This window comes from Temnothorax americanus, unplaced genomic scaffold (assembly GCF_048541705.1).
Source record: "Temnothorax americanus isolate GAGA-0224 unplaced genomic scaffold, ASM4854170v1 Scaffold16, whole genome shotgun sequence".
In the NCBI taxonomy this organism is placed as follows: Eukaryota; Metazoa; Arthropoda; class Insecta; order Hymenoptera; family Formicidae; genus Temnothorax; species Temnothorax americanus.
The window spans coordinates 195,361-218,789 of NW_027509297.1; the positions used below are offsets into that span (position 1 = coordinate 195,361).

Here is a 23,429-nt window from a genome sequence, read left to right on the forward strand (position 1 = left end):
AGGAACCGTTAATAATTTTTATGACACTCTTAACTCGCCACCCGGTATTAAGCGGTCCTCCGTAGGAGACGGGCTTTGATCTTCGCCGACGCCCGGTGTATCGGCTTAATGAGTGCGGGAGCGAGATAGCGCGGTTGAGTCAGCGCGCGCGCGCGCACTCTTATAACCGCCTGTGGAACCGCCTCCGGTTGTCGTCGATACCCGGATGCATGTCGTGTCACATAAGCCCAGGCGCATATCATCGTGAAAGCGTAAAAATCGCGGGAACGACCTCGCGATTCTCGTTCTTTTCGCGATGAGGTCCGTCGAGAAAAGGAGGAACAAGAAGAAGAAGAAGACGTATCCGAACGACACCGACGTGCATTCGGTTATTCAGATCGGTAGATTCTAGATAGTAGATGGTAGAACCGATTCAGCAATGTTATTCAAAGCGATCGGAACATATTGAGAGTTATTAACGCACTTGATAATGACGCTTTTTCAAATCGATGCACGCCCAGAGTGATAATTTTAATTATTTGCATGCACTTTATTTTCTTCTATATATTACACTTGGATTGTTTTAACTTGGTTTCAAGTATTTGTGTTTTTTAGATCGAGTATTCATATATAATCGCATAAATGCAGCGTGCAATCGGTGCACGTAAAAAGAATGAAAGAGTTTAAATATCGGTTTTATCAATGCCAATTAACCCGGTCCCTCTTTAATGTCTTGTGCTCTAATTTAATTTCAGCAAATCAACGCGAGGTCAGCGTCAAGTATATTCTTTCAATTCTGATATTATAGCATTGCTTGCGTTGAGTATAACAAACAATTTTTTTCAAATAAATATAATTTATTAACTATATCATTTATTAATTATATGAATATCAATATGTTGAAGAAAGATACTAATATGAAAAAACGTTCTTTGATTTTCCCTTGTTTAACGTGGCGTGGGATTTAATAAATCAATTTCTGATAAAAAGAAAGTAAAGTACTCCTTCTTTCGCTAGACTCTCTATTAAGTCTGTCCAGTTTAATTTTTAGAATTGCCCAAAAACTACCTCTCTATTTAGTGAAAATATAAAAGCAAGAAGTAGGATAGAACGTTAAAGAGAGAAAGAGAGGGGGGAGCAGATAGAATAAGAAAGACAGGAAAAGAGAGAGAGAGAGAGAGAGAGAGAGAGAGAGAGAGAGAGAGAGAGAGAGAGAGAGAGAAAGGGAAAGAGTTGGAGAGGAAGATATCCGACTTACTAATTGCAACGACGTCGGTGGTCCAGAGGCACACCGCGGGCCATAATGAAAAGCAATATGGTCAGGATACATGGTACGGATCCGCTCGGACTCATCTCGGTGACTATCCCGAATTAAAATCGTAAATCCGACCCGAAGGATTTGTAGCGGCGCCGCGTTCGACTTTAGGGCATGGCGCGCGTCACGGCCAAATTTTCGGAAAGTAATTGTTTTTTTTTTTTTAGACCAAGGCACACAGAGAGGAAAGGATTAGTGCATGCCTTTATTTTTTCTAGACTACCTTCGTATGTTTGTAGTAAGAAATTCGTGCAAATGCAGCGAGGAAGAGGAATCGCTTTTATTTCGCTGAACCATTTATTGTTGTGTAGGTATTCCAAATTCCAATTTTGGTACATAAATTTTAATTCGATTTTGTCACTGTAATAAATGTAATCCCGAAGAAAATGCAATAAATTACATATTACTGCAGTAATCCGCATGAAAGGCGACAAGCGACAATAAGTTGACGTTTCGGTTGACAATCGTGTCCGCGTAAACGTAAGACAATAGATCGATTAGAAGCCACGAAGACGACCGCACGACGTCTCCTGCAAATGGAGACGTTCCACGGGAAATAGATTGAGATTTCACGGGCACCCTGTAGTATAGGCGTAGTTACGGTTCATCTCGGTTCCGGGGGCTGTTAAACGGGCCGTAAAGAGCCCGGAGTAAGCCGCAAACGGTCCAAATGGTGGCCCACGAATTTACTGGGACGGATCGGTCGATGAGCGAGCTGCCATTGTATACGCCCGAGCACTCCTGAAATCCGGAAAGTCAGTAAATTTCCCGGACGTCGCGCCGGGGAATTATACCTGGCCGGGGCCGGGGAGCCGGGAGGTGGGACGGGACGTACGTTACGGGCACTACGTACGCTCTGTTTGCGTAGGACGAGGACCACCCAGGTCGGGCCGACGCCTCTGTCCGCCTGGTGGATCCGACTTGGCGGAATCCTTCGCTTCGCCGAGCGGAGCGGAGGCGACGTACGTAAAGGCAGGGGCGGACCGATCACGAAATTCCGTGTTTGACGGCACGCATCGGGATTATGACGTCAGAAAGTCGAAAAGTCGCCGGACAAAAGGTCGCGCGATTTTCTTCCCCGTCACGCATGCCGGCACATTGAGACAAATTAATTTTTGTATCGTTTGACGTATCCAAATCGTGTTCGATACTATAGATTGCCAAAATGTACGCTAAACAAGTTTTTTATATTATATAAGTTGTACTATATACATATAAATATAGAATTGTATTTTATTATTTAAAAGTACAATCTCTAAAATTGTTTCTTATCGACAAGCTTTAAAGTTATAAATGATTCTTTTTATAAAGAACATTGTATGAAGTATTTAAAATACATTTCTCCCCCCTGCTCCCTCTCTCTCTCTCTCTCTCTCTCTCTCATTGTTTAATAATATATAAATACATATATAAAAACGATAAATTAATAATTATTTAGCCCATCTTGAAATAATAAATCGGCACAATGCGAGCTGTTATTTAAATCTTAAATTATTTCTTTGCAAAATAGGAAATTTAGAAGTAAACTGCAGATAGCATATATATAAATCTATTTCTACATCACGTACCAGAAGAGATTGCTAAACAGTATCTATATTTTATGACTAGACCCGACATAAATTTTTCATTTAGGATCGTTATAGTATCTAATGTTTTTTTTTTCTTGAGCTCAGTAGGGTGGTTTTCCTACTAAGTATTCCAAATAAGTACAATCCGTCCATCCCTGACGTAAGGCAACGAAACTTTTGAACTGGCCCAATATACGTTATTTTTCATCCCATTGTGTCCAACTGCAAGGATCGCGACTCCCCGCGATGATTCTTGAACGTCCGGTGATGGATGCACAGACATCTCCATCGCACAAAGCTTTCTCGAGGAAAGCTTTGGGAAATTAGCGTGTCAAACGTGCTAGACTGTCTATTCAGTTTGATGCCACCCATCGCGCGCACGATATATCTCTGTCCGGTCCTGTTGTGTAGTTCGTAACGCAAGCGCGGATATACATATATGCGAAAACTGGAATGCGAAACGTTCGTCGCACACAAGTCCTTTTGTTTTCTAACCCAAAATATAATGCGCCAAAATATTCGAATATCGTCATTTCTCGTTTATTTTTCTTCTATTTCTTAAAATGCAATAATAAACATGTAATATAGTAATACCATTATTATTATATATTAAAGATACCTACCACGGAATATGAATTTTCTCTTAAAATTTTCCCTGAAATCATGGTAGTTATGGGACAACGTGTACCACCAAGAATTTTATGCGAGCTATTCCGATTAATATTCACCATAATAAAAAATATTATTATCTATTACATTAAAATATAAAATATGTTTGATTAATTTTACTAAAATATATCTAAGAAATTTTAATAATTTTTCAAAATTTACCAATCTGCTTGGTAATTTTTATCACGTTGTTTGTAAAATGTCTTTTGTATATTTTAAAAATTCCTTGGTTGCCAAGTTGTCCCAAGTTTATAGTGAATTTAAGGGTAAAATATAACAAAAAATTCTCTCCGTGTATGTGATTCAATTCAACTGATATTATTTCTTCAATTCTGTCAACACATGTTAAATTTTAATTTAAATGTTTTAACTCGAGAGTTTACGTCTCTCAATAAATTATTAATAATGTTTTCACAAAATTTGGACGGTATGTTTTACCAATTAAGAATTCGAGTGTCGTTATTTCTCATCAGGAGGATTAGATTATATTATAAACGAGAGGCATTATGACAAACGGCAAACAAGGACCCTTATTCTCATTTAATGAGATATTTGAGAAGATTCCTAGTCTAATGAGAGAGAGAGAGAGAGAGAGAGAGAGAGAGAGAGAGAGAGAGACGCAAACACAATTCTCCAGTTTCTTCAAATTTAAGGAGAAATAAGAAAAGAACACACATTATTTCTTTGACACGTAATAACTTAATTGCTATCTCTAACCAACATCAGTTATAATTTAATTGTCGTAATTTATGATTCCCTTATCGCGTGTAATTACTTCCTCGTACTCGCCAGATACTTAAGTCATATATTTTCTTCTCCAAAAATACTTCGTCTTTTGCACAGCATAACATTTCCCGCCGCGAGAAACTTTCCAGTATACATCGCAAATATTTTCCCTGCGTTAACCGACGCACGTCTCAACGCACTTAGCGCGGATACCTATATTCGGATATTTCCCAGATAGAGGATCTACAAAAATGTTCTATATATAGGCGGGACCGTTGGCGCGTTGACGCTAAATAACGCGATACAGCGCGGCGCGTTAAGCGGGGGCCCCCGGCCCTCGCGCCGTATACACGCGCGCGTATATCACGGTCGGCGTACGCGTAACTTACGGTTACGCGGTCCTATGCTTAATATCAAAACAGTGTTAGTGACGGGCCACCCACGGCGAAACCGAGGGACCACCTAATGAGACGCGCTATTATAAGGGGCCCGTCTCCACTTCGCACTTTACTTCAACCGCCGTTCTCCTTTAACCTTTTAACACAGCGGACAGCCAGAGCCCTACTCGATCACTTCTAACGGAGTTCGCTCGAGGACACTAGGACGCGTCGCCTTTTTTTCCTTCCTTCACCCGTCGTTTCTAACAGAGACTCGTAAAATGGGACAATTATAATGAAATATCGATCTATTCATACGACTAATCTGCTCGCCCTGCATTAATCTCTGACTCACGAGCTATTTGGAAAGTCAATTAGGGAGAAAAATGCCATTTACGGTCCGGACTGGATCTTGGTAGCCTAATAATAATATTGTGATTTTTACGTACCTTTTTCCAAACTCACAATATTATTATTATAGGCTACCGAGATCCAGTCCGGACCGTAAGCGGCATTTTTCTCCCTAATTGATTGTATGTCATAAACGGTCGTGTTTCACTTATTATTATTTGGAAAGTCTCCTTAGATGATAGGAAATGCGACGGAAAATGTGTTAAACCGAAAATATGTATCCTACCATAAAATATGTATTGATAAACCGGAATTATCTTTGTCGGGAAACCGCTTACGCTTGCCCGAAAAATTCTCTCTAATTAAGTCTATCATGAAACGATATAAATGAGATAAACATATTGTTCCATCCCGTAGAAGTTATTAATCTTTAACTCACGAACCATTCGGAAATCCTTAGATTACGGGAAATACGAAGGAAGATAAGTTAAAACGAAAATATCTTCGTCGGGAGACCGCTTTCGTTTACCCGAAGATGTACCTAAAACCGAAGAATTATCTCTAATTAGGTTTATCATAAAACGATATTGTGAGATAAACGTATTGTTCCATCTCACAGAAACCATGATTCGACTTCGAGGTTTTCAAAGAATGTGCGACTGTCCAGGTCAAATACAATTCGTTGAATCAGACGAGTTGAAATAAAAAGTAATCTCTGCCTGATAATATTTTTTAATGATGTATTAAAATTTCAAAACTAATTACACGTATCAAACGCATCGACGTGCACATCGTATTCGCGATCAATTCTCTGAAATAACGGGAAAAAATCTCGAGGTTTTTTTTTTGCGCTCGTAAAATTCTCGGGCGGATCGGAGCGGCGCCGGCGCGCGGACTCGCGGCTTCCTGCCCTCGCGAGAGGATATACGTCGAGATTTGCAAAATACGGTCGAGCGACTCGACGAGCGGCCCGCGCGCAAATCAACGTTTACACGCGCGTCATTAGAAATCAATAAGCGCGCTCACGGACGAACGCAAGACCGCGTGTGCGTGTGCGTGTGCGTGTGCGTGTGCGCTCACGCAACCTCGCGCGCGAGGGTACACGGGACGAGTTCCTATCTAAGCCTGATATTCCGTGATCGTGGATCGTGGACCACCCAGCTAGTCCACCGCGGAAGTACGCACGCACGATTTGCACGCACGCGCACGTATGCGCGTGCGGCACCAGCGAGATATATATATATACGGGGTGTCTCCTTATAAACAGCGACGAAAGCCGCCTTAAACGTTTCTCTGCAGAATTTGTAAATTTCCCAATTTTTCCGGCTGAATATATTTGTTCTTGATAAGAAAAGATTTTGAATTAACCAAAAGTTAAGATTTTACGAATAATTTATACATGTACTTTTTGCAATTTCTCGTTTGTCGTATGCGCACCTACACTTTTTCCCGTCGCTCTCTCTTCCGTTTTATTATTTTTTATTACGCTATTTTGTCATTAGACGCGGTCCGCTAGAGCTGGAACACCCCGTGCTGCGTGCCTAACGCGCCGTTTCCCGAAAAGATTACGCCGGCTGAAAATTTTACCTCTTAATTCGCCGATCTTCGTTTCTTTACGACCGTCATTAAAAATGTCGTTCTTTTAGCCTTCACTTTTCAGCCCCTGATTACGAGCCTTCCGTTCCCGACCTTTCGCTCGGCCACGGCGCCCATTATTACGTATACGTTTATCGATAATAACGGGGCCAATTACGACGACGATTTTCACATTTGGCGAGTCGTCGCGTCGTCGCGTTAAAGAGGGAGACGCTCGTTATTTTCCGTGGGACGATGATCGATCCCGCTGCACGTATAGGTAATCGGCATCATTTTTCCGATTTTATTGCTCCCTTCCCGACGGCGACGCTGCGGTCTCGCGAGGAAAAGCAAGTCGATCCATTTTCTCTCCTCTTTCCTCTCCTCTTTCTTCTTTTCTCTCGTCGGTGCCCGATACCACGGGGGACGTTACGAGAGTCCCCTCGACGCGAATCGCCTCCAGGGGGTGGCGGCGGCGCGGCGGCGGTCCCGCTTAATGTCGTCCCCGGGGTGGTTACGCGCATTTGCCTGCACAGCAGCGTCATTATACGCGAAATAACATGTTGCACTCGTTCGTTGCATACGCGCTGAACATTGTGCAGCGAGGTAAATTAATAATTGGAACGTTTCGAAGGACTCTCTGTCGGCACGCCCACGGACGGTACAATCCGACTGGAAAACGAATCCGATTGTCGATTCCTCTGCTGTTCCGCGCGTAAAATGCAATTACAACGATGGCAGGATAAGTGAAGCGGACAGCGGATAATAAGATTTTGTAATGTAAGATTCAGGAGACTCGCGCTTTTTATTCTCACGAATGAGTAGGTAAGAATGCGAAAATTATGTCTTTATCAGTGACAGAAATCGCTATGAAAAAGAGTAAAAATTTTGTTAATGTAAAATTGTTCATTTTTCTGAACTTTATCATTTCGATATTTTTTAAATCCTTCTTAAGCCAGGAAATTAATGTGTAAATTAAATGTATAGGTACAACAAACGAATTATTATTATATTATAAACATTATTATATAAAACGCTTATTACTTCTTATAAAAGCGTTCAAGCGAGCGTTTATCGCAATTTGAAAGTACTATTCATAAATTAGAAGGTATTCTGCGAGTGATCATCGATACACGCGCGAAGAAAGTCTCTGCCACGCTATCGGGATGTCAGCTTAGAAAAATAGCGCTATTGAAACACGAAGGGCGAATATTTAAAAAGCGAATTTATCACTCGCGTTTATCGCACGACGATCGTCGCGCGGGCGAGGTATCGGCCAGAATTGGGCGACTTTGCGATTTTTTACGATTTCTGCCGATCACGTAGGCGCGAGCGAACCGCGTAGAAACGACCGAATTAGGCAAATCTCCCTGTCGAGTGCAAAAGCGTTCCGGTCTCGGCGCGAGCTGATTCTGAGACGGGAATGTAACTTTATGGCACTCTTTTTGTCTCTTAATTATCATAAGCAGTTTAATTGACTGTTTATTCGTCAATGAAAATTGGAGCAGACTCCGATACGTATACATATTGTATACGTATACAATTTCGAATAAAGATTAAATTGCAACGTGTAAAGCGCGGCTCGAGTGCCGGGACATCACGGAGATCCAGAAATGTTTCCGAAAGACAAATAATTATCTGATTGTGAATGTTTTGAATTAAACCATCAATTCTGTTCGCTATCACAGGATTAAAACGTGCTGCGCTATCTGCATCTCTACACCGGCTACCGGAACTCTCGAATCGATTATCTACGAGCGTTTATCAGCGTTCGAAAAAGCGATAGGTCGTGACTTCCGGCTTCGGCGCTGAACCGTCGGTACGTTCCCTATCCTCTACGGTAATCGCCATTATCTTCGTTGACTCAGCGGATTTCAGGGTATCTGGTGATCGATCTTGTCGGAATACCTGATCCCGCCGATTCATCGATCTATTCTTTCGGGCCCCGCGAATATTAATGGAAACAGCGTTTGTCATTTATGACAGACCGGAATAGGAGATAAAAACGCAAAGATGCCGGTCATTCTACATTTAAATTACTTTCTCCCCTTATAATTTTCTTTTTCGACATATTTTTAAAAGATCGAACTCTCTCTCTCTCTCTCCCCCCCTTTCCTTCCTCCCCCCTCTCTCTCTATCAATCAATATAAATTATATTTAATTATGAAATTTGGTCACGTTGCCAATCTTCTACCGCGTGAATGAAGAGTTGAGAATATTAACTGCGTCGTGGCGTGGCGATTACGGAAGGGCCATAAATATCGGGCGCATCTCGCTCGGGCCGTTCCGAGAACGATTCGCGCGTTTTACGAATCGCGTAAATAATCTTACGCATTTACGTCGCAAACGATGATCGTCGCGCGTATTGTATCATCGACTTTATATACCGTACCGCGTAAATTCTCCTCGCTTTCCGCACGTCACCGCCAACTCGTTTGCGCACCGACCTGCCATGGCAGGGTGAAGATGCGTGTCCAAACGCGAACGCCCTATAACTACGTGATTTATCAGCGCGCGCGCGGCCCCGCGCTTTGCAGATAAAAGCTTGTAATATTCAATCACGCAGTTATTCTAAAATTATATGTATACATAGGCTGATTAAATTACATTTTAATATTGATTAATATAGATTGCCTTTTCCAATTGTAATAGGCTCCTCTATAAATAGGCTCCTTGATGAGCATTCGATGATTGTTTAATGAACTCTTATTGATGAAATATCGCACTTTGATTAAAAATTGTTCATCATGCTTGAATTGAAATATAATTATCATCAAATTCTATCATGCCAGTTTTATTATGCCATTGATAATGATAAATTGTAAAATAATGATACGAAGAGTTTTGTCGTTTCTCTTTATTACGTTCTTTTTTGAATAAAAAATTAAGAGTTTAAGATTTTTTTTAAGAATTTGTGAATTAAAAAATTTCTAGATAGGAATAATATATCGAAATTTATGTAGCGATGATTTTGAATGGCAAAAACAAGTGTTTCTCGAATCTGATTTCGTTTTCTTTTCGCTGATGAGTGACGTCTTTTCCTTTTTAAATAACAACAATGTAATATTGTAATAAAACGCCAGGACGGTTTCAGACGTGTCAACTTGGCGGACGTTAGTCAATCCTTGATGGCTGATCTCGAGAAAAGGTGTCTTCCTACTATAATCACAATAATTGAAAGACAAACCTTGGGGCGGATCGCGCCCCAAGTATGTTTCAATTCGGATGGTATCTGCGAAATAGAAAGCGAGCGGAGCGACGAACTGGTGAACGTATCTGGGCGATGGACTGACAGACGGACGGACGGACGCGTATGTCGCATTCCGTGTTTATTATTTTGTCGGTGGGTGGTCCGGAGTGCCGTCTCGGTGGCCGATAGCATCTCTCGTGTGCACGCACCGTTGAACGCAGTCGTCTTGCGTAAGGAAGTAGTCGATTTCTCTCTCCCTCTCCCTCTCTCTCTCTCTCTCTCTCTTTCTCTCTCTCTCTCCCCTTCTCCCTCTCCCTCTCTCTTTCTCTTTCTCTCACTCTTTCTTCTTCTATCTAGCGGTATATCACTCTCGCTCGTCCTTCCCTACCTACCCTCTTTCTCCCTCTCTCGGTCCGAGTCTTTGGGCCGCGCGGCCCTCGCCTTTCTTTCCTTCGTAGAAAGGAGAGTGAGAAAAAGGACAGTGAGTAGAAAGAAGATCGAATATACTGCTACGTCGCCCGCGATACTCCGGGCAACGGAGTAGTACCGCGTATGATGTGCGTGCGTGTGATGTGGGCATCAGGATACTTGGCGAGCGTATCACCGTATATCGTATCCCAAAAAAGAGATTCTTTCCTTTTCTCTCTTTCTCATGGAGAGATCCGCAAAATTGGCGTGATTGAATGACGATATAAAAAAATGTCGCGATATTCAAAAACAAGTATGATATTTTTTCAGTCATTGACGACTCTTTTTATTATAAAATTGCTTTGGACATGTATTTTTCGCAAATATAGAATTGATAAGAAGCGAAAATGACAAAAGTTACTCTTTCATTGTCGAAGTTTCAGTATCAAACTACGAGATGCGTCGCATATGGCAGATACATGCATATATATGTCTAAAATAATAAAAACTTTTAAAATAATTCTATAAATACTTCCCTATATGCTATAACTCTAAAGAAATAAACTAGTTATTCTCTTATTAGTTGTGTGTTAATGATACAATTAAATTTTAATTCGCACAAGTACCTTTTTTATTACGTCGTGAGTAATTAATTTATCTATAGTCAACAAGTTACGATATTATACGAACATTAATATATAAATCTATCTTAATCTTCTACATTGTTACATATATCTATAAAAACACGACACATACACATGTAAAATGGAAGAGAGCATTGCACGTTGCACGTCTTGTCTCTTGCTCGATAATGCAATCTAGAAAATTTAGAAATTGAAAAGTGTCATTCTTTTTTTTTTTTTTTAATCGACGAGATAACTTCACAACTTCAGCGTACACATTTACGAGACAAGATAAGAAAAGATAGAGAGTTTATCGAACGTGCCGGACGAAAAACATTATATTTATGGGCCAAAAACGCGATTTGATTTGGTATCGGTTTCGTTATCTAATTCTATCGGACATTTTTTGTGGCAGTTAGGTCGCTCGCTTCTCAAGCGAGTTTTATGCTCGCACGTGTTCATCGCGAACGAATATCGTACGGCGTCCCGGTTATCGCGGGGCGATCTGGAAATCGCTCGAAACAAGTCGCAGTAGTATAAGCAGAATGGCCTTATAAAATTTCTCGGTGCCTTTATGATAGCGTTTACACGGTCGGGTCTTCCGGGATATGATGCTCGAGCCCACCAAAATCGCCGCGAACGCACAGAATGCGTTACGTCATAAATTCGCGATGGCAAGCCTTGCGGATCGCATAAATGTTTTTTCACCTTCCTCTGTGCGTCATATCCTTGTGCGCGCACTGCAGGAACATTCAGTTACGCTCGGCCTCTCCTTTCGAAGAAATTACAGATATAGTTAATATTATTAAATCGAACAAAATTATGAGTCATGTATTCTTTGTATTATAGCCATTGCATATTTTATTGCGTGTTATTATATTGTTATTATATTGTTACAATTGACGACTGATATATCTATTATTTTCCTTTATCGCGTTTATTGTTTTTCTAGCATAAAGTCATTCAGTCAGTTAAATTAGTCTGCTAACTAGAAATAACTTTATTATAATTAACAATTTGATCTCGGTAAAATAGATCAGCTGAAGTAATAATATAATTTTTTAATTATATTATTTCAATTGTGCTAATGTGTCTTTTAGTACGATTTAATTTAGCTTTAGCACATTAAATTCGCTTATAGTAGTAGATATTTTTCAATTATAATTAATAATTCGATATTATTCGACTATAATGAATAATAAATAATGAATTCTAAGTGAGCTAACGTTTTCAATTATTTTATTAAATCTACTACTACTACTATCTACAAGTTTGTAAAACGTGAGGCAAAATAATTTCTTAAATCAATACGCCGAGGCTAACATTTTTTAACACAAGACAAGATATCTTTCGAGCAGAAAACCATCAGAAAACTGTAGGGGACTTACAAGTACAATCGAAAATCTGCGAATTGCGCCAATATATTAAGAAAAATATATATATACATATACATATTATATCTTCGATGCCCCTATAGTTTGAAATAAAATATAGGTACATATATAGATGTATTATATCTCGCTAGAGATATGTACATCACGCTAGAGAGGCCCGGGTCTCGGTTTCGTGCTGCGGGACCCACACAACGACACGCGGTGCGCACCCTGAAATAAGGTAGCCCAGGCTCCGGCGTCGAGAAGCCGATGTGGGTGGTCCAGGAGAGATTTGCCTTCCGCTAAATATCGCCTTTGCGCCCACGACGTGGGTGGCCCTCTCGCTGCTGGCAGAGGGGAATCCCCCCCTCCTTTCCTCTCGCCCGCCCGTCGCCCCCCCCCCTCCGCTCCGAAGAAGTCACAAGTTGTCTCTTGTCCTCGTTCCTCGAAGGCGATGCTCGCGGTGGCGACCGAAATTTTCATCTTAACGCGGCGTGAACGCCTTTTATTCCGGGAATCGATTCCGCAAACACGATCGCGACACGATGAGAAACAAGGCGCACGTGCTTTCTCTCTCTCTCTCTCTCTCTCTCTCTTTCTCGCTCTCCCGTCTCGCGAATCTGTAGTCGATCGAGGAAACAACGATGCCTACGAGGGTTAAATAGATCGGAAATGATAACGTGAAATCAAGTAGCGAGAGCGTATCTCTCTATTGCCTTCTAATCGAACAGACAAATAACTTTGATCGATATTCATCGATCGTGCTCGTGAAATTAATACATTTTCTGTGTTAAAAAAAAGAATAAAAGAGGAGAGAAACTGATGCTAAATATATATATTAAAGGATGAAATTTAAATCAATACTTTGAGTTAAATAACATTTCGTTACTTTTAACTACCCATGTGTGTCGGAATTTATTATTTTAATACAAAACAGTATTATTTTCACTCCATTGGTTTAAATTGACATTGCTTTAGGTAAATTAATGACATCTTTAATAGAAGCAGTGGCGACCTATAAGAATGGTTAAAAATGACTCAAATTGAATATAATTCGATTTGACACTATAATGAATTTAACACTAGAACTACCAAGAGAGGGTCAAAACGAGTAAAATGACCCGTTTGACGTTTCTTAATAATTTATTACTCATTTTTAAAACATCTTCTGAAATTTTTCCTGACTTTTATTGAAATTACACAGATAATTAATTTTATTAATTTATTTTCTTTTTTTTTCTTTTTTCTTTTCTAAGATTTCTTCGGTAGAAATGAATATATAGATTCATCCCTGGTAGTTCTAGTGTTAACAGTGAAGAAAGAAATCTGTATAGCGTGATGTGTAGAAAGTGCGTGAGCGACGATCGATGCTCTAATACGCGAGAGCGATATCGCGAGGGATAGAACCGATAGAGCCGGGCGGATTTATTGCGAAAGGTATATAGGGAAGAAAGGCGACAAGACGCGTGTGGTCCGTCGGACGGCCGACGATGAGTAGGACAGGACCAGAACGACGACAGTATCTTATCCGAGGCACCGGCCGACCGATCGATCAATGGCGAGATCGATGCCTCCTTCGGCCGGCCGACCGATCGGAGTATCGCGGCATGCTTGGCCGCGCAAGTATTTTTCACCCCGCAGGCGGTGGCAGCGGCGCGGCGGCGGCGACCGGCCGGATCCAACGATAGATTCGTCCTTCTGAATTATCAGCGGTTTTGCAACAAGATGATCGAGAATTTTTCGACCTTATAGAAATGTGACTGCTGTACCATTGTTGTTATATTCGACAAAAGGAACATTCGGCGATTAAGCATGACTAATTTTATATATGTAAAGAATAAAAGTAAAAATTATTTCAGGAATATTTTTATTACGCAGTTGTTGCACGTTAATATATAAATAATTGAATGGATAAATATAAATTATCGTTTATTCAGCCTGTATGATAAAAACGTCTGTGATGTATCCGAGATTGCAGGATGACGTGACATCAAATGACGGTTTAATGATATATTATTTATTGACGTTAGAGACGTTATTAATATGTCATTTAACATCACTCTGCTACCTGGAATCTGAAACATTTGAAGAAAATCCCGACGCGCCTCCCGTTCGCATAACGAGAGGGTGCCTCGATTCTCGAAATCATTATCGCTCGTCAAAAGCCGATCCGGCGTTACGACCCTAAAGACAGGTAGCCTGCTTGAAACGGTCGCACATATGGCGCACCCACACCCGTGACCAATCGCTAACACGGTCATATCGGCCCTCGTTCACCACGCCCGCGCCGCTGTGCCGCGCCGCTACGCCGCGCCCGCGCCGCGCGCATCAACCAACACGGCTTTAAACGGCGTACCTATACGCGCGACGCGAAACCCCGCTTAAAACGCTCGTTTGCATTCTCCGAATGAATGAAGATATTGAGAGAGAGAGAGATCCTTGTCTATAAGATTCGATGCTAAACGCTAAACGGGCATATAATTATCGTCAATTATCCCATACGAATCAAGTTTGTTACCAAATATATGAAAGAGATCGCCAGACGCCAACGATTTGTATAATATGGTAATTATCAACAACTGCTTGACATTTGACGCTATATTCCCAAGTAGAAAAACTCCGATGACTTAAAGTACGTCGATAAACAAACAAACAAACAAACAAAATAATAAGAAAAGGTCAGTTCTAAATCGTGCAACGTCATTTTTCTACTTCGATGAACCCTCGACGCCGATCGGACGGTATATAACGCGCGCGTAAACGCGCGTGCTCGTTCGTCCTGAAATTTTGCCGAGTACAAACGCGCGACGCGCGGCACGTGGGAAGCCGAACGCCGCGCCGGGGACTATACCGTCATCCCGAGACCTCGATCCCGATCTCGATTTCGATCTCGATCGCGCAAGCGGCCGGCCGACCGGCCTGGCCGCGCCGTGCCGCGCCGGTCTCCCGGGCCCGGGCTTCGGGTACTCGTCGCCAGCGACGAAAAATTGCACAACAACAGGTTTCGTTCGTCGCGGCATATCATATAAGAGAGACAGGGCCGGGGCAACCTAATGCTAATGCGGCTACCATTAGCAAGTAGTGAATCGAATGCAAAGTCGGACGTAAGGTGGGACCACACAGGTCGCGCGTTTGCTCGCTCGCTCGCGGAGGGTTACACGGGGCCAGCAGATGCAGTGCCCCATAAACAGCGGGGCGAGACCACCCAACGCGCTTGTTCCTTCGTTTCGTTCCTTCGTCTGTTTCCTTAATAACCACGATAGCCTGCCTGTTACCGTGTGAGAAGGTGTGCAGGCGCTTCTCTCTCTCTCTCTCTCTCTCTCTCTCTCTCTCTCTCTCTCTCTCTCTCTCTCTCTCTCTCTCTCTCTCTCTCTCTCTCTCCCCCTCTCCTCTCCCCTCTCGCGCGTGTACGTACGCGTGTATAGTGAATCAAATCGCGAGAGTGGCTCGCTCGTCTCTCTCCCGATCCAAATCGTTTTCGAGCTTTCGTAGGATGACGTCGCTCGACCGGACAGGGATGGATGGGATCAGTGTGTAATTTCCTGTAATTGTCGAGTCGCTCTCGCTCCCCGATCGATCCGGTCCCCCCTTGAAGACGTCGTTCGGTACGTCGTTCAGGAAAGCTTGATAAATTGCGCGGCGATTGTCCGTCTCGCCTCTCTCGAATCCCGAGGATTTCTCTTATAATCGCGCGTCGATCCTTTTTCCATGCACGGACGGACGGCTCACATATCTCCTCTTCGTTCCCTCATTCCTCTCCGCACCGGCGGTTGCCCGGTAACTTCGATATTTTCCTTTTTTCCGCAGTTTATTACGCGATCGTTCTCCTCCTTCTTTTTCCTTTCTTCCTCTTTTTTTTTTCTCTCTCTCTCTCGTTTCTTTTTTGTATTATAGAGCCCGAGCTTCTGGGAATCACGCGAAGGGTTGCTCTAGCGTGATGACCACCCGCGTTAAGTGCCGAATATCCGAGCTGTGAAAGATATATTTTTGGTAATCTGAAACTTACAAAAAAAGGTCACCCGGGAGATCTCGGTCGCCCTTCGTCGCGTTTCGCTGCTGGTAGCACGAGGAAGTCTTTCCGAGCGATTAAGCATCGCTGCACGTCGTCGTCCTGCGACGTGCTTCGTACGCGTTACTCATTCAAACTTTTTTCACATGTAATTAGCTGTAATCGTGATTTTCAAGAAAAATTGTCGCACCGAAGTTAACAGTGCGACATTTGTGTCGCAATCGTGAAGACTATATTATACCAAAAATTAACAAAATTCAGGATAAAAAAAAGAAGAAACTGTCTTCGTTAGATATTATCTTTTCTTTACCGTAACTTCTAAAGTTGTTACTCCCATATTCTTCTTTCAGCATCCTATTCTGCATTTTTTGCTGATGTTATAATAATCATACTATTACTATGTTTACGCGAGCGTTACTTCTGTAGTAACTTAATCACTCGTTTACGCGGAGTAAGTTACTACAAAATCCCGTTTACGCGAAGGAATTATCGTAAGTTACTACAGAAGTAACGCTCGCGTATAAACGTATACTGTATGTGTACTAAAAGAACCTCTTTTTTTAATTCCATTTAAACATAAATAAGGAAATTAAAAAAATGTGGATGAGACAAGTTGTCAAAATGAGAGAAAATGAATAATTCTTTTTCATTAGTAAATGAAATTATTAATAACTTCGACATGAAGAATAATTCCTCATCGGCTGAAATGCAATCACAAAGCGGAATCTACCGACGGACATGAGTACTCGTTGTACGGCCATCGATAAAGAAGAGAAATCGCTAAATAAGCAGAAATATCTTCCGAGATTTATTTATATTATAAATTATAATTATACAGACACAGTGTGTGTATATCTCGAATATCGCAACAAATTACTTTTTACTTAATATTGGATGCAAATGTGTTTATTTTGATATTATACAGTAAATGTTACAGAATAGCAGCGTAAATCTTAGCAAAGTTCATTATATATGAACAAACAGGTGAAGAAAACAAACAGCAATTAATATAATAAGATGATGTATATTTTTTTGTACAACGACGGGAATAATTAAATATATAGTTGTATTACAAGCTTCGTAATTGAAACACACGTATAGATTTTGAGGAAAAACACATCAGAGTTGAGGCTATCTATCAGGTAATTGCAAAGAGACTTGAGTACACAATGTTCTCTTTCTTATTTATTTTTCTTTTCAATGTATCGCTGTAGATATCGCATTATGGAGTAAAATGTAATCGTTCCTTCGTCGTTATGCAAGGATAATTGTACCGAAATTGCTTCACCTATTTCTATGTGCGGGATCATTATTTGCAGCGAATTATTTTTAATGCTTCTCTCTCCTTTTTCTCTCTATGCATCGTACGTTATTTCCCTTTATGTGCGTAATATAATACATTATTGCGCGCGATATATACTCTAATTGCACAATTCTAATTATATCCTACTATAACACTTTTATTAATTAAACCATTTTCATGAATGATTGGAATGAATCCTTGCCCTTGTATTCTCGATATTGAAATAGAAATACATTCTGGTGAATCTCTTTTTACATATACATTGCCGATCAATTATCGTTACACGTTATTTGCCGATCTACGTGAACAAAAAGACTTGTAAAACGACTCGTTAATTCAAGGACATTAGCTCGTTATGTTAAATAAAATATTCGCCTTTAAAAGTCAGTAAGTCTGATAAATCAAAATGAAGTAAGTACACATTTCAACGTTCAAGCGCGCTTTTAACCAGAGATTTAAATCAAATTTTACGGCAACAAGAGGCTATTACGCGTTAGTGCAAAAGTGCAACGTATAATTAACGTAAAACTCTAGTTTGTTTTGTTGTTGACTTTTTTTTTTACGTCCCGTCTCAATATACATGGAAACTTCCATGTTCCGAAAGATGATGGAACGCGCGACATCAGGGTTTTCCGTTACGCAATCATTACGTAAAGTGAAACCGCCGTGTGTGACACAAGGATTACAAGGTAAGCAATCAAATCCGGAAGACGGAGCCGAGGTCGGCATCGGAGTCGGGCATTACGGGTCCTTACGGGCGACGGGAAACGGATTTTAGTCGACCCTGCCCCCTTCCCTGGACTTGTTCTCCAGGTAGCGTCGTCGGTACGCCCCGGTAGGGTCGAATTTGTCCTCCAACAATTTCCAGTCGTCCGGCCTATTGTCGATTAGATGATGAGAGATCTTGTCGGCCATATTCTTCTGCGCCTCGCTACATCCGGCGCAGTCGTGCTCCAACGCATCCGGCAGATTTTCTAAAGGGGGACGCAGATCGAGATTATTAACGCACATGGTATATATATTATCGGGACGCGCTTTGTCCCGATTCGTTATTGATTGAAGAACGTAGCGAGAGAGCGAGAAAAATGCCTCAATCGATCTTTTAAACCTCCATTTTAAAGAATTCGTCTGAATAATAATATTAAAATAATTTTTATATTCAATAACTATGATAAAATTTTATTTGAAAACTCTACACACACAATAAAAAAGAGGATGCCTGTATTGAAATCTCAAAATTCTACTTGCTTTCACTGAGAAAATCTCGGGAGTTTCAAGTCTCGGAGTATACACGAGTTATTGGAGTTACGGTTAAAGGGTTAAAGGGCCATGGAGAACGGGCGTCTCGCCGTTCGACGTACTTACTTTTTAGCTCCGCCGCGTCCGGAGTGCAGGGGTTCCGATCAAGCAGGCAACCCACGTATCCGTTCAACAGTCTGTCATTGTTTATTATCGCGTCCACGTCTACATTGTCGAATTTCGTGGTGTACGCCTCCTCGGCGAGAACGGAGGTGGACGAAAGGGCGCACACGGCGATAAGGGCGACGACTAGGTGTCCCATCGTATACCGGAGACAAGAGTGATGCCTTGCTTTCGATTCACTGCTGATGGAGCTCCATTACTTCGGTTGTCTTATAAAGGAGCCTAGGCCTAGCACGCCTCGTTAGTCGCACGAAATCGTCCTCATGCGTCCTTGCCGTAATTTATCGAAAAAAATATGCGAATTGAAGTCACTTCCTGTGTCGATGCAAATAGATGTATTTCTCTGAAAAATCTTTTATAAATTTTTTATCGTGAAGTTATTAAAAATGTTATTAAAATTATTTTAATATTATTCTTCGGATTATTGTATAGATTATTATTACTGTAAGAGAATAATATTAGAAATTTTAAGCGTATATTTATTATATGCATAACTACTATTGTATATAATTAAGAATCTTAATTATCTTTTACGTCATGATTTTTCTATAATAATCGTTATAAAACTTAAAGAAACTTAATGTATTCAAGAAACAAATATCTCTTATAACAAAATAGATAATTTAAGAAATGTTACGTTTTTTTTGTGAGAAAGAAAATAAGAGAAAGAGAGAAAGAGGCACAGAAAACATAAAATAATAGTATTAAATAAATTTTTTTTATAAATTTGGTAATATGTGTGTAAAAGATTAATCCTGTGTAATATGTATAATGATTATATTTGCGTCAAATATAAAAACGTGTAAATGGATAAAGCGCATAGCGATCAAGGAATTTATGTGTTATACGTGAAGAGAATTCTCGTGTTCCAATTCTTTTTTCGTATTCCATAGACGAGATGTATTACGCGTGTGCGTGACCTCGAGTTTTAGACGACTCGTGCAAGGGACGATTGTATAATCATCGTTATGCATTCCGGCAAAATTTCTCTAATTCGTAAATTTAAATTCCTCGCTCGAGGCATTTTGGCCTTGTATAAATTATCAGCAATTGTAATGCAATATCGTCCTCTGTAGCGGACAAAATTGATTCGCGGAAATCACCTCGTGCAATTGCTTCTGTAATCTCGGCAGCGTACTTTTGAGAAGCACGCATAATTATAATACGGTGTCACGTGAATAAAATAATTTATACAATTGATTTAACTTTGTGATATTTCTCTGCGTTTTTTTAGATAAATATTTTATTTTTAACAATTTTATTTTGAAGCCTGCAATTTATTTTGAACGTTTTAAATATTTTTGTAGAAATTTTCAATATTTCGATGGATTTTATGTCTTCGGCCAACTAGAGCCCTCTTAGAAAATTCGCGCACCCGAGGAAAAATCGATTCCATCCGACAGATGGACATTCGTCTGATTTCAGAGATCAACTCTGAAAGTTTCGCGTTTCATAATCCGCGACAAAGTAGCTTATCAGCCCGAGGACATTTGATTTCGCAAAAGGAGAAAACGAATGCCCGGCTTGGAGCGGATTAATCGCTGCGGCCGTCTGATCGAGGGCGCGCGACGGGATTTCCTGAAATATTATCTGAAAAAATGTCCGACCCTATTTCACATCTGCTACGATCCGATCGGCACCCATCGAAAAGCGAGGGCCTTCATCGGATTTCTCTTCGGATTTGTCGCAGCTGTCGTGTTGTACGAGGGCATAATCGTCGATCTACAATTTGACACGTATACCAGCATCTCTCTGGGAGCCATCCTTGTCGCGATGCTATCGATAGGATGTGCATCATCGATACAGGTAATCTCTTTTCTTACTTCGCTCAATTGAGCTAATTACCTCTTTTGCTATATATGTACCCCATTGCGTTATCCTACATTTATTTTATCGACGCGCTTGACTAAGCATCAACAGTGATGTACCTCTCTCTCCGTGAGAGCCATTCTTCTCTCCAAAATTGCGCATGACGTTACTATGTTGACCGTATTGCGTACTTTTATTGTTCGGAATCCTTGATGGAGTCGGGTTGAAACGAACGCGTTTGCCTTGCTAAATATTTTAACAAATCGGAACTTGCCCAGTTCTGTGAATTTAACTGCGTCGTATATAACATGCATTATGTATAGTCGCGTCACGCACGTTGCCTTTGTCCACACAATCAGATTCTTTTCTTATACATCAGATCACAAATATTTGTTAAGTAAATGCGCGGTTTGACACGATTCCCATTGATAATAAGAACATGTGGTTACGATAATTATAAGCAGTTTATACATTCACTTTGAAGCAAAATGATTCATTTTTATTCAATTAGCTATATTAGAAGAAACAAGGAAATACATAGGATGTCTAAGCAATATATATAGCAATAGGTATCTTATCGCTTTTACTATTTAAATAGTTATTATACTATTTAAAAAATATTTAAGGTGAGAATTTGAATAGGTGAGATGCATCTGTCTTTTGACAATACCGACCTTTCTCGGCCGATCCGGGCGCAACGTTTTGAGGGCTCTCGTACTGGGGTACGTAATAGCCGGGCCGATATTCAATCTAACGTACAACAGTAAAGAAGTGGTGAGGACTTTCGCTTGCACAACACAGTTGACGTACAATCTCACCCAGACACGCTTCGATCTCATGTTCAAGCCATTCCAGCAGGTGTATCTGCTCATCAGAATAATAATGCAATGAGCACCGTCAGCACCGAATTTCGAAGAAGAGTAGTCGTTTATGTCGACGAAACTTCGAATCGCGAAATCACCGATATAATCGAGCTATAATAAATATCTAACGATACGCAGGCGGTGCTCGCCATGAAAGCGGATGCGAACGAGCTGAAGGACACCTTATCCTCGGTGAGAGATTTGATGAGTCCGATAGTCGAGGAAATCGAGGGCGAAGAGGAGATGAACAGGTTGAAAGAGGAGAACGACTATTTGGACGAGCTCCAGGACGATACGAGGAGGAGCGACGAGATCGAGGAGAAACATGAGAAAGAGATCGCGAACGCGAGGTCCGAGGCTGATGTTTACGAGGCGAAGTACAAGAGGAAGATCGAGGCGCGCTGCGAAGAGCAGCTTAGCCGCGGTGCCGAACGGTGCAGGTATATAAGGACATTTAACACGGACCTGATCTAAATAACATCGACGCAACTTCGTGGTCCGCGAATAAGATACGTTTCTCGTGTTTCGTAAATGGATTTCTAGAAATTCATTCCCATGCAGATCCGGCGAATGGTATATGGTGATACCAATGACAGGATTGACGAGACGACGATTCTCTTGCGGGAAGATAAACGAAAACCGTAGAATTCATTCTTTCGTAGTTTTTGGGAAGAATATTATTGAATATGAAATTAATTCTATTTATTGTTAGCTGTGCGCGGTTCCTCGTAATAATTTACACATAGAAAGAAAAGAAGTGTGAAATTAAAATTTATATATACTCAAAATAACGCGTTCGTTATTTTGTTTGTATACGCATATCAATCTATAATCTTCTTATAAAAATTTGATTATTTTAAACTTCAATATTACATTATTTTTTCTTGATTGAATTATATAAAATTACTTTATTCAAGCAAGTTTTCTTTGTTTAACGTTTTTAACGCAATATATAATCTCATTTCAAGATTTCAACGTTGAAACTAAAGATATTTTCAAATCAGGAATACTCTTTTTTCTATGCAGCTGTCGCAAAAATATCACTGTTTTTTAAGCTTCACGTGATACGTGATACATTTTATAAGTCTCTGAATATTTCTTTTGTTCAACTGTACGTTTCTAATTTGTATTTAACATAAGGCTGTTTTTCAGAGACATGTTTGGTGACGCTTACGACAAGTGTTACGACACAGTGACGATCTTCGCGGCCTGGCTGCTGTGCTGGCCGATGAAGCTCACCTTCGTGTGCAACCTGGTGCAGGCTCTCGGCGGTTCCAATATCTGCGATCCCGAGGGGAAAGTGGACGCTGGTATCGGCGAGGGTTACGTTGCTTTAAAAAGTGAATATCATTCGATGATTCGATAAAAATTTAGGAATGAACCCATATTGAACTCCCCCCGCGATGTTTTCGCGAGATATTGTCTCCTCTTCGTGAAGGAGCCAGGGATGCGTTCAGCAAAAGTCTCAAGGACGCGAAACTTCAGTACAGAGTGAGAAAGATGCCGGTGATCCTAGATCTTCACGACGCCACGGACGCTGCCCAGGCTGTGATGCACGAATTCAATGCACGCAGAAAAGTCTTTGAGTCAGTGATGATGATTATCAAAAGGTATAGCAAGAATGTAGATAATTTCAAGGATAAATTGTTTCTCTCCTATAGAGCAAAAATAGAAGCAAATTGTGCGGAAAAATTTTGCACGACAGCAAAGCTTGTTTTCTTTGTACTAATTAGAGCCTAGCCACACATGTTTATTTTAAAATATTATTTTAAATACATTATTGTCTTTTTAGATTATTTGTTTGTATATGATACATTATATAATGAAAATTTGATTCGTTTTCTACTGACCTAAAGTCCATCTTTATAA

At 40.7% G+C, this 23,429-nt stretch overlaps 2 protein-coding genes across 2 annotated transcripts in view; one reads left to right on the forward strand and one right to left on the reverse strand.

The window, feature by feature from the left end:
• LOC143895580 (protein sneaky) overlaps positions 1-23,429 on the forward strand; it is a 29,064-nt gene that overhangs the window by 3,495 nt on the left and 2,140 nt on the right. Inside the window, exons 2-6 of the mRNA XM_077402818.1 lie at positions 20,314-20,694; positions 21,340-21,555; positions 21,699-22,000; positions 22,713-22,900; positions 22,999-23,170. Coding sequence (XP_077258944.1) covers positions 20,404-20,694; positions 21,340-21,555; positions 21,699-22,000; positions 22,713-22,900; positions 22,999-23,170 — 1,169 coding nt within the window. The 5' untranslated portion in view covers positions 20,314-20,403. The remainder of the gene's footprint in view (positions 1-20,313; positions 20,695-21,339; positions 21,556-21,698; positions 22,001-22,712; positions 22,901-22,998; positions 23,171-23,429) is intronic.
• Csp4 (chemosensory protein 4) lies at positions 17,168-19,084 on the reverse strand. The gene is made up of 2 exons (XM_077402817.1): positions 18,832-19,084; positions 17,168-18,440 (listed from the first exon to the last, which is right to left on the reverse strand). Exons 1-2 carry the CDS (start codon positions 19,025-19,027, stop codon positions 18,241-18,243), a joined length of 396 nt encoding a protein of 131 aa, XP_077258943.1. The 5' UTR covers positions 19,028-19,084; the 3' UTR covers positions 17,168-18,240.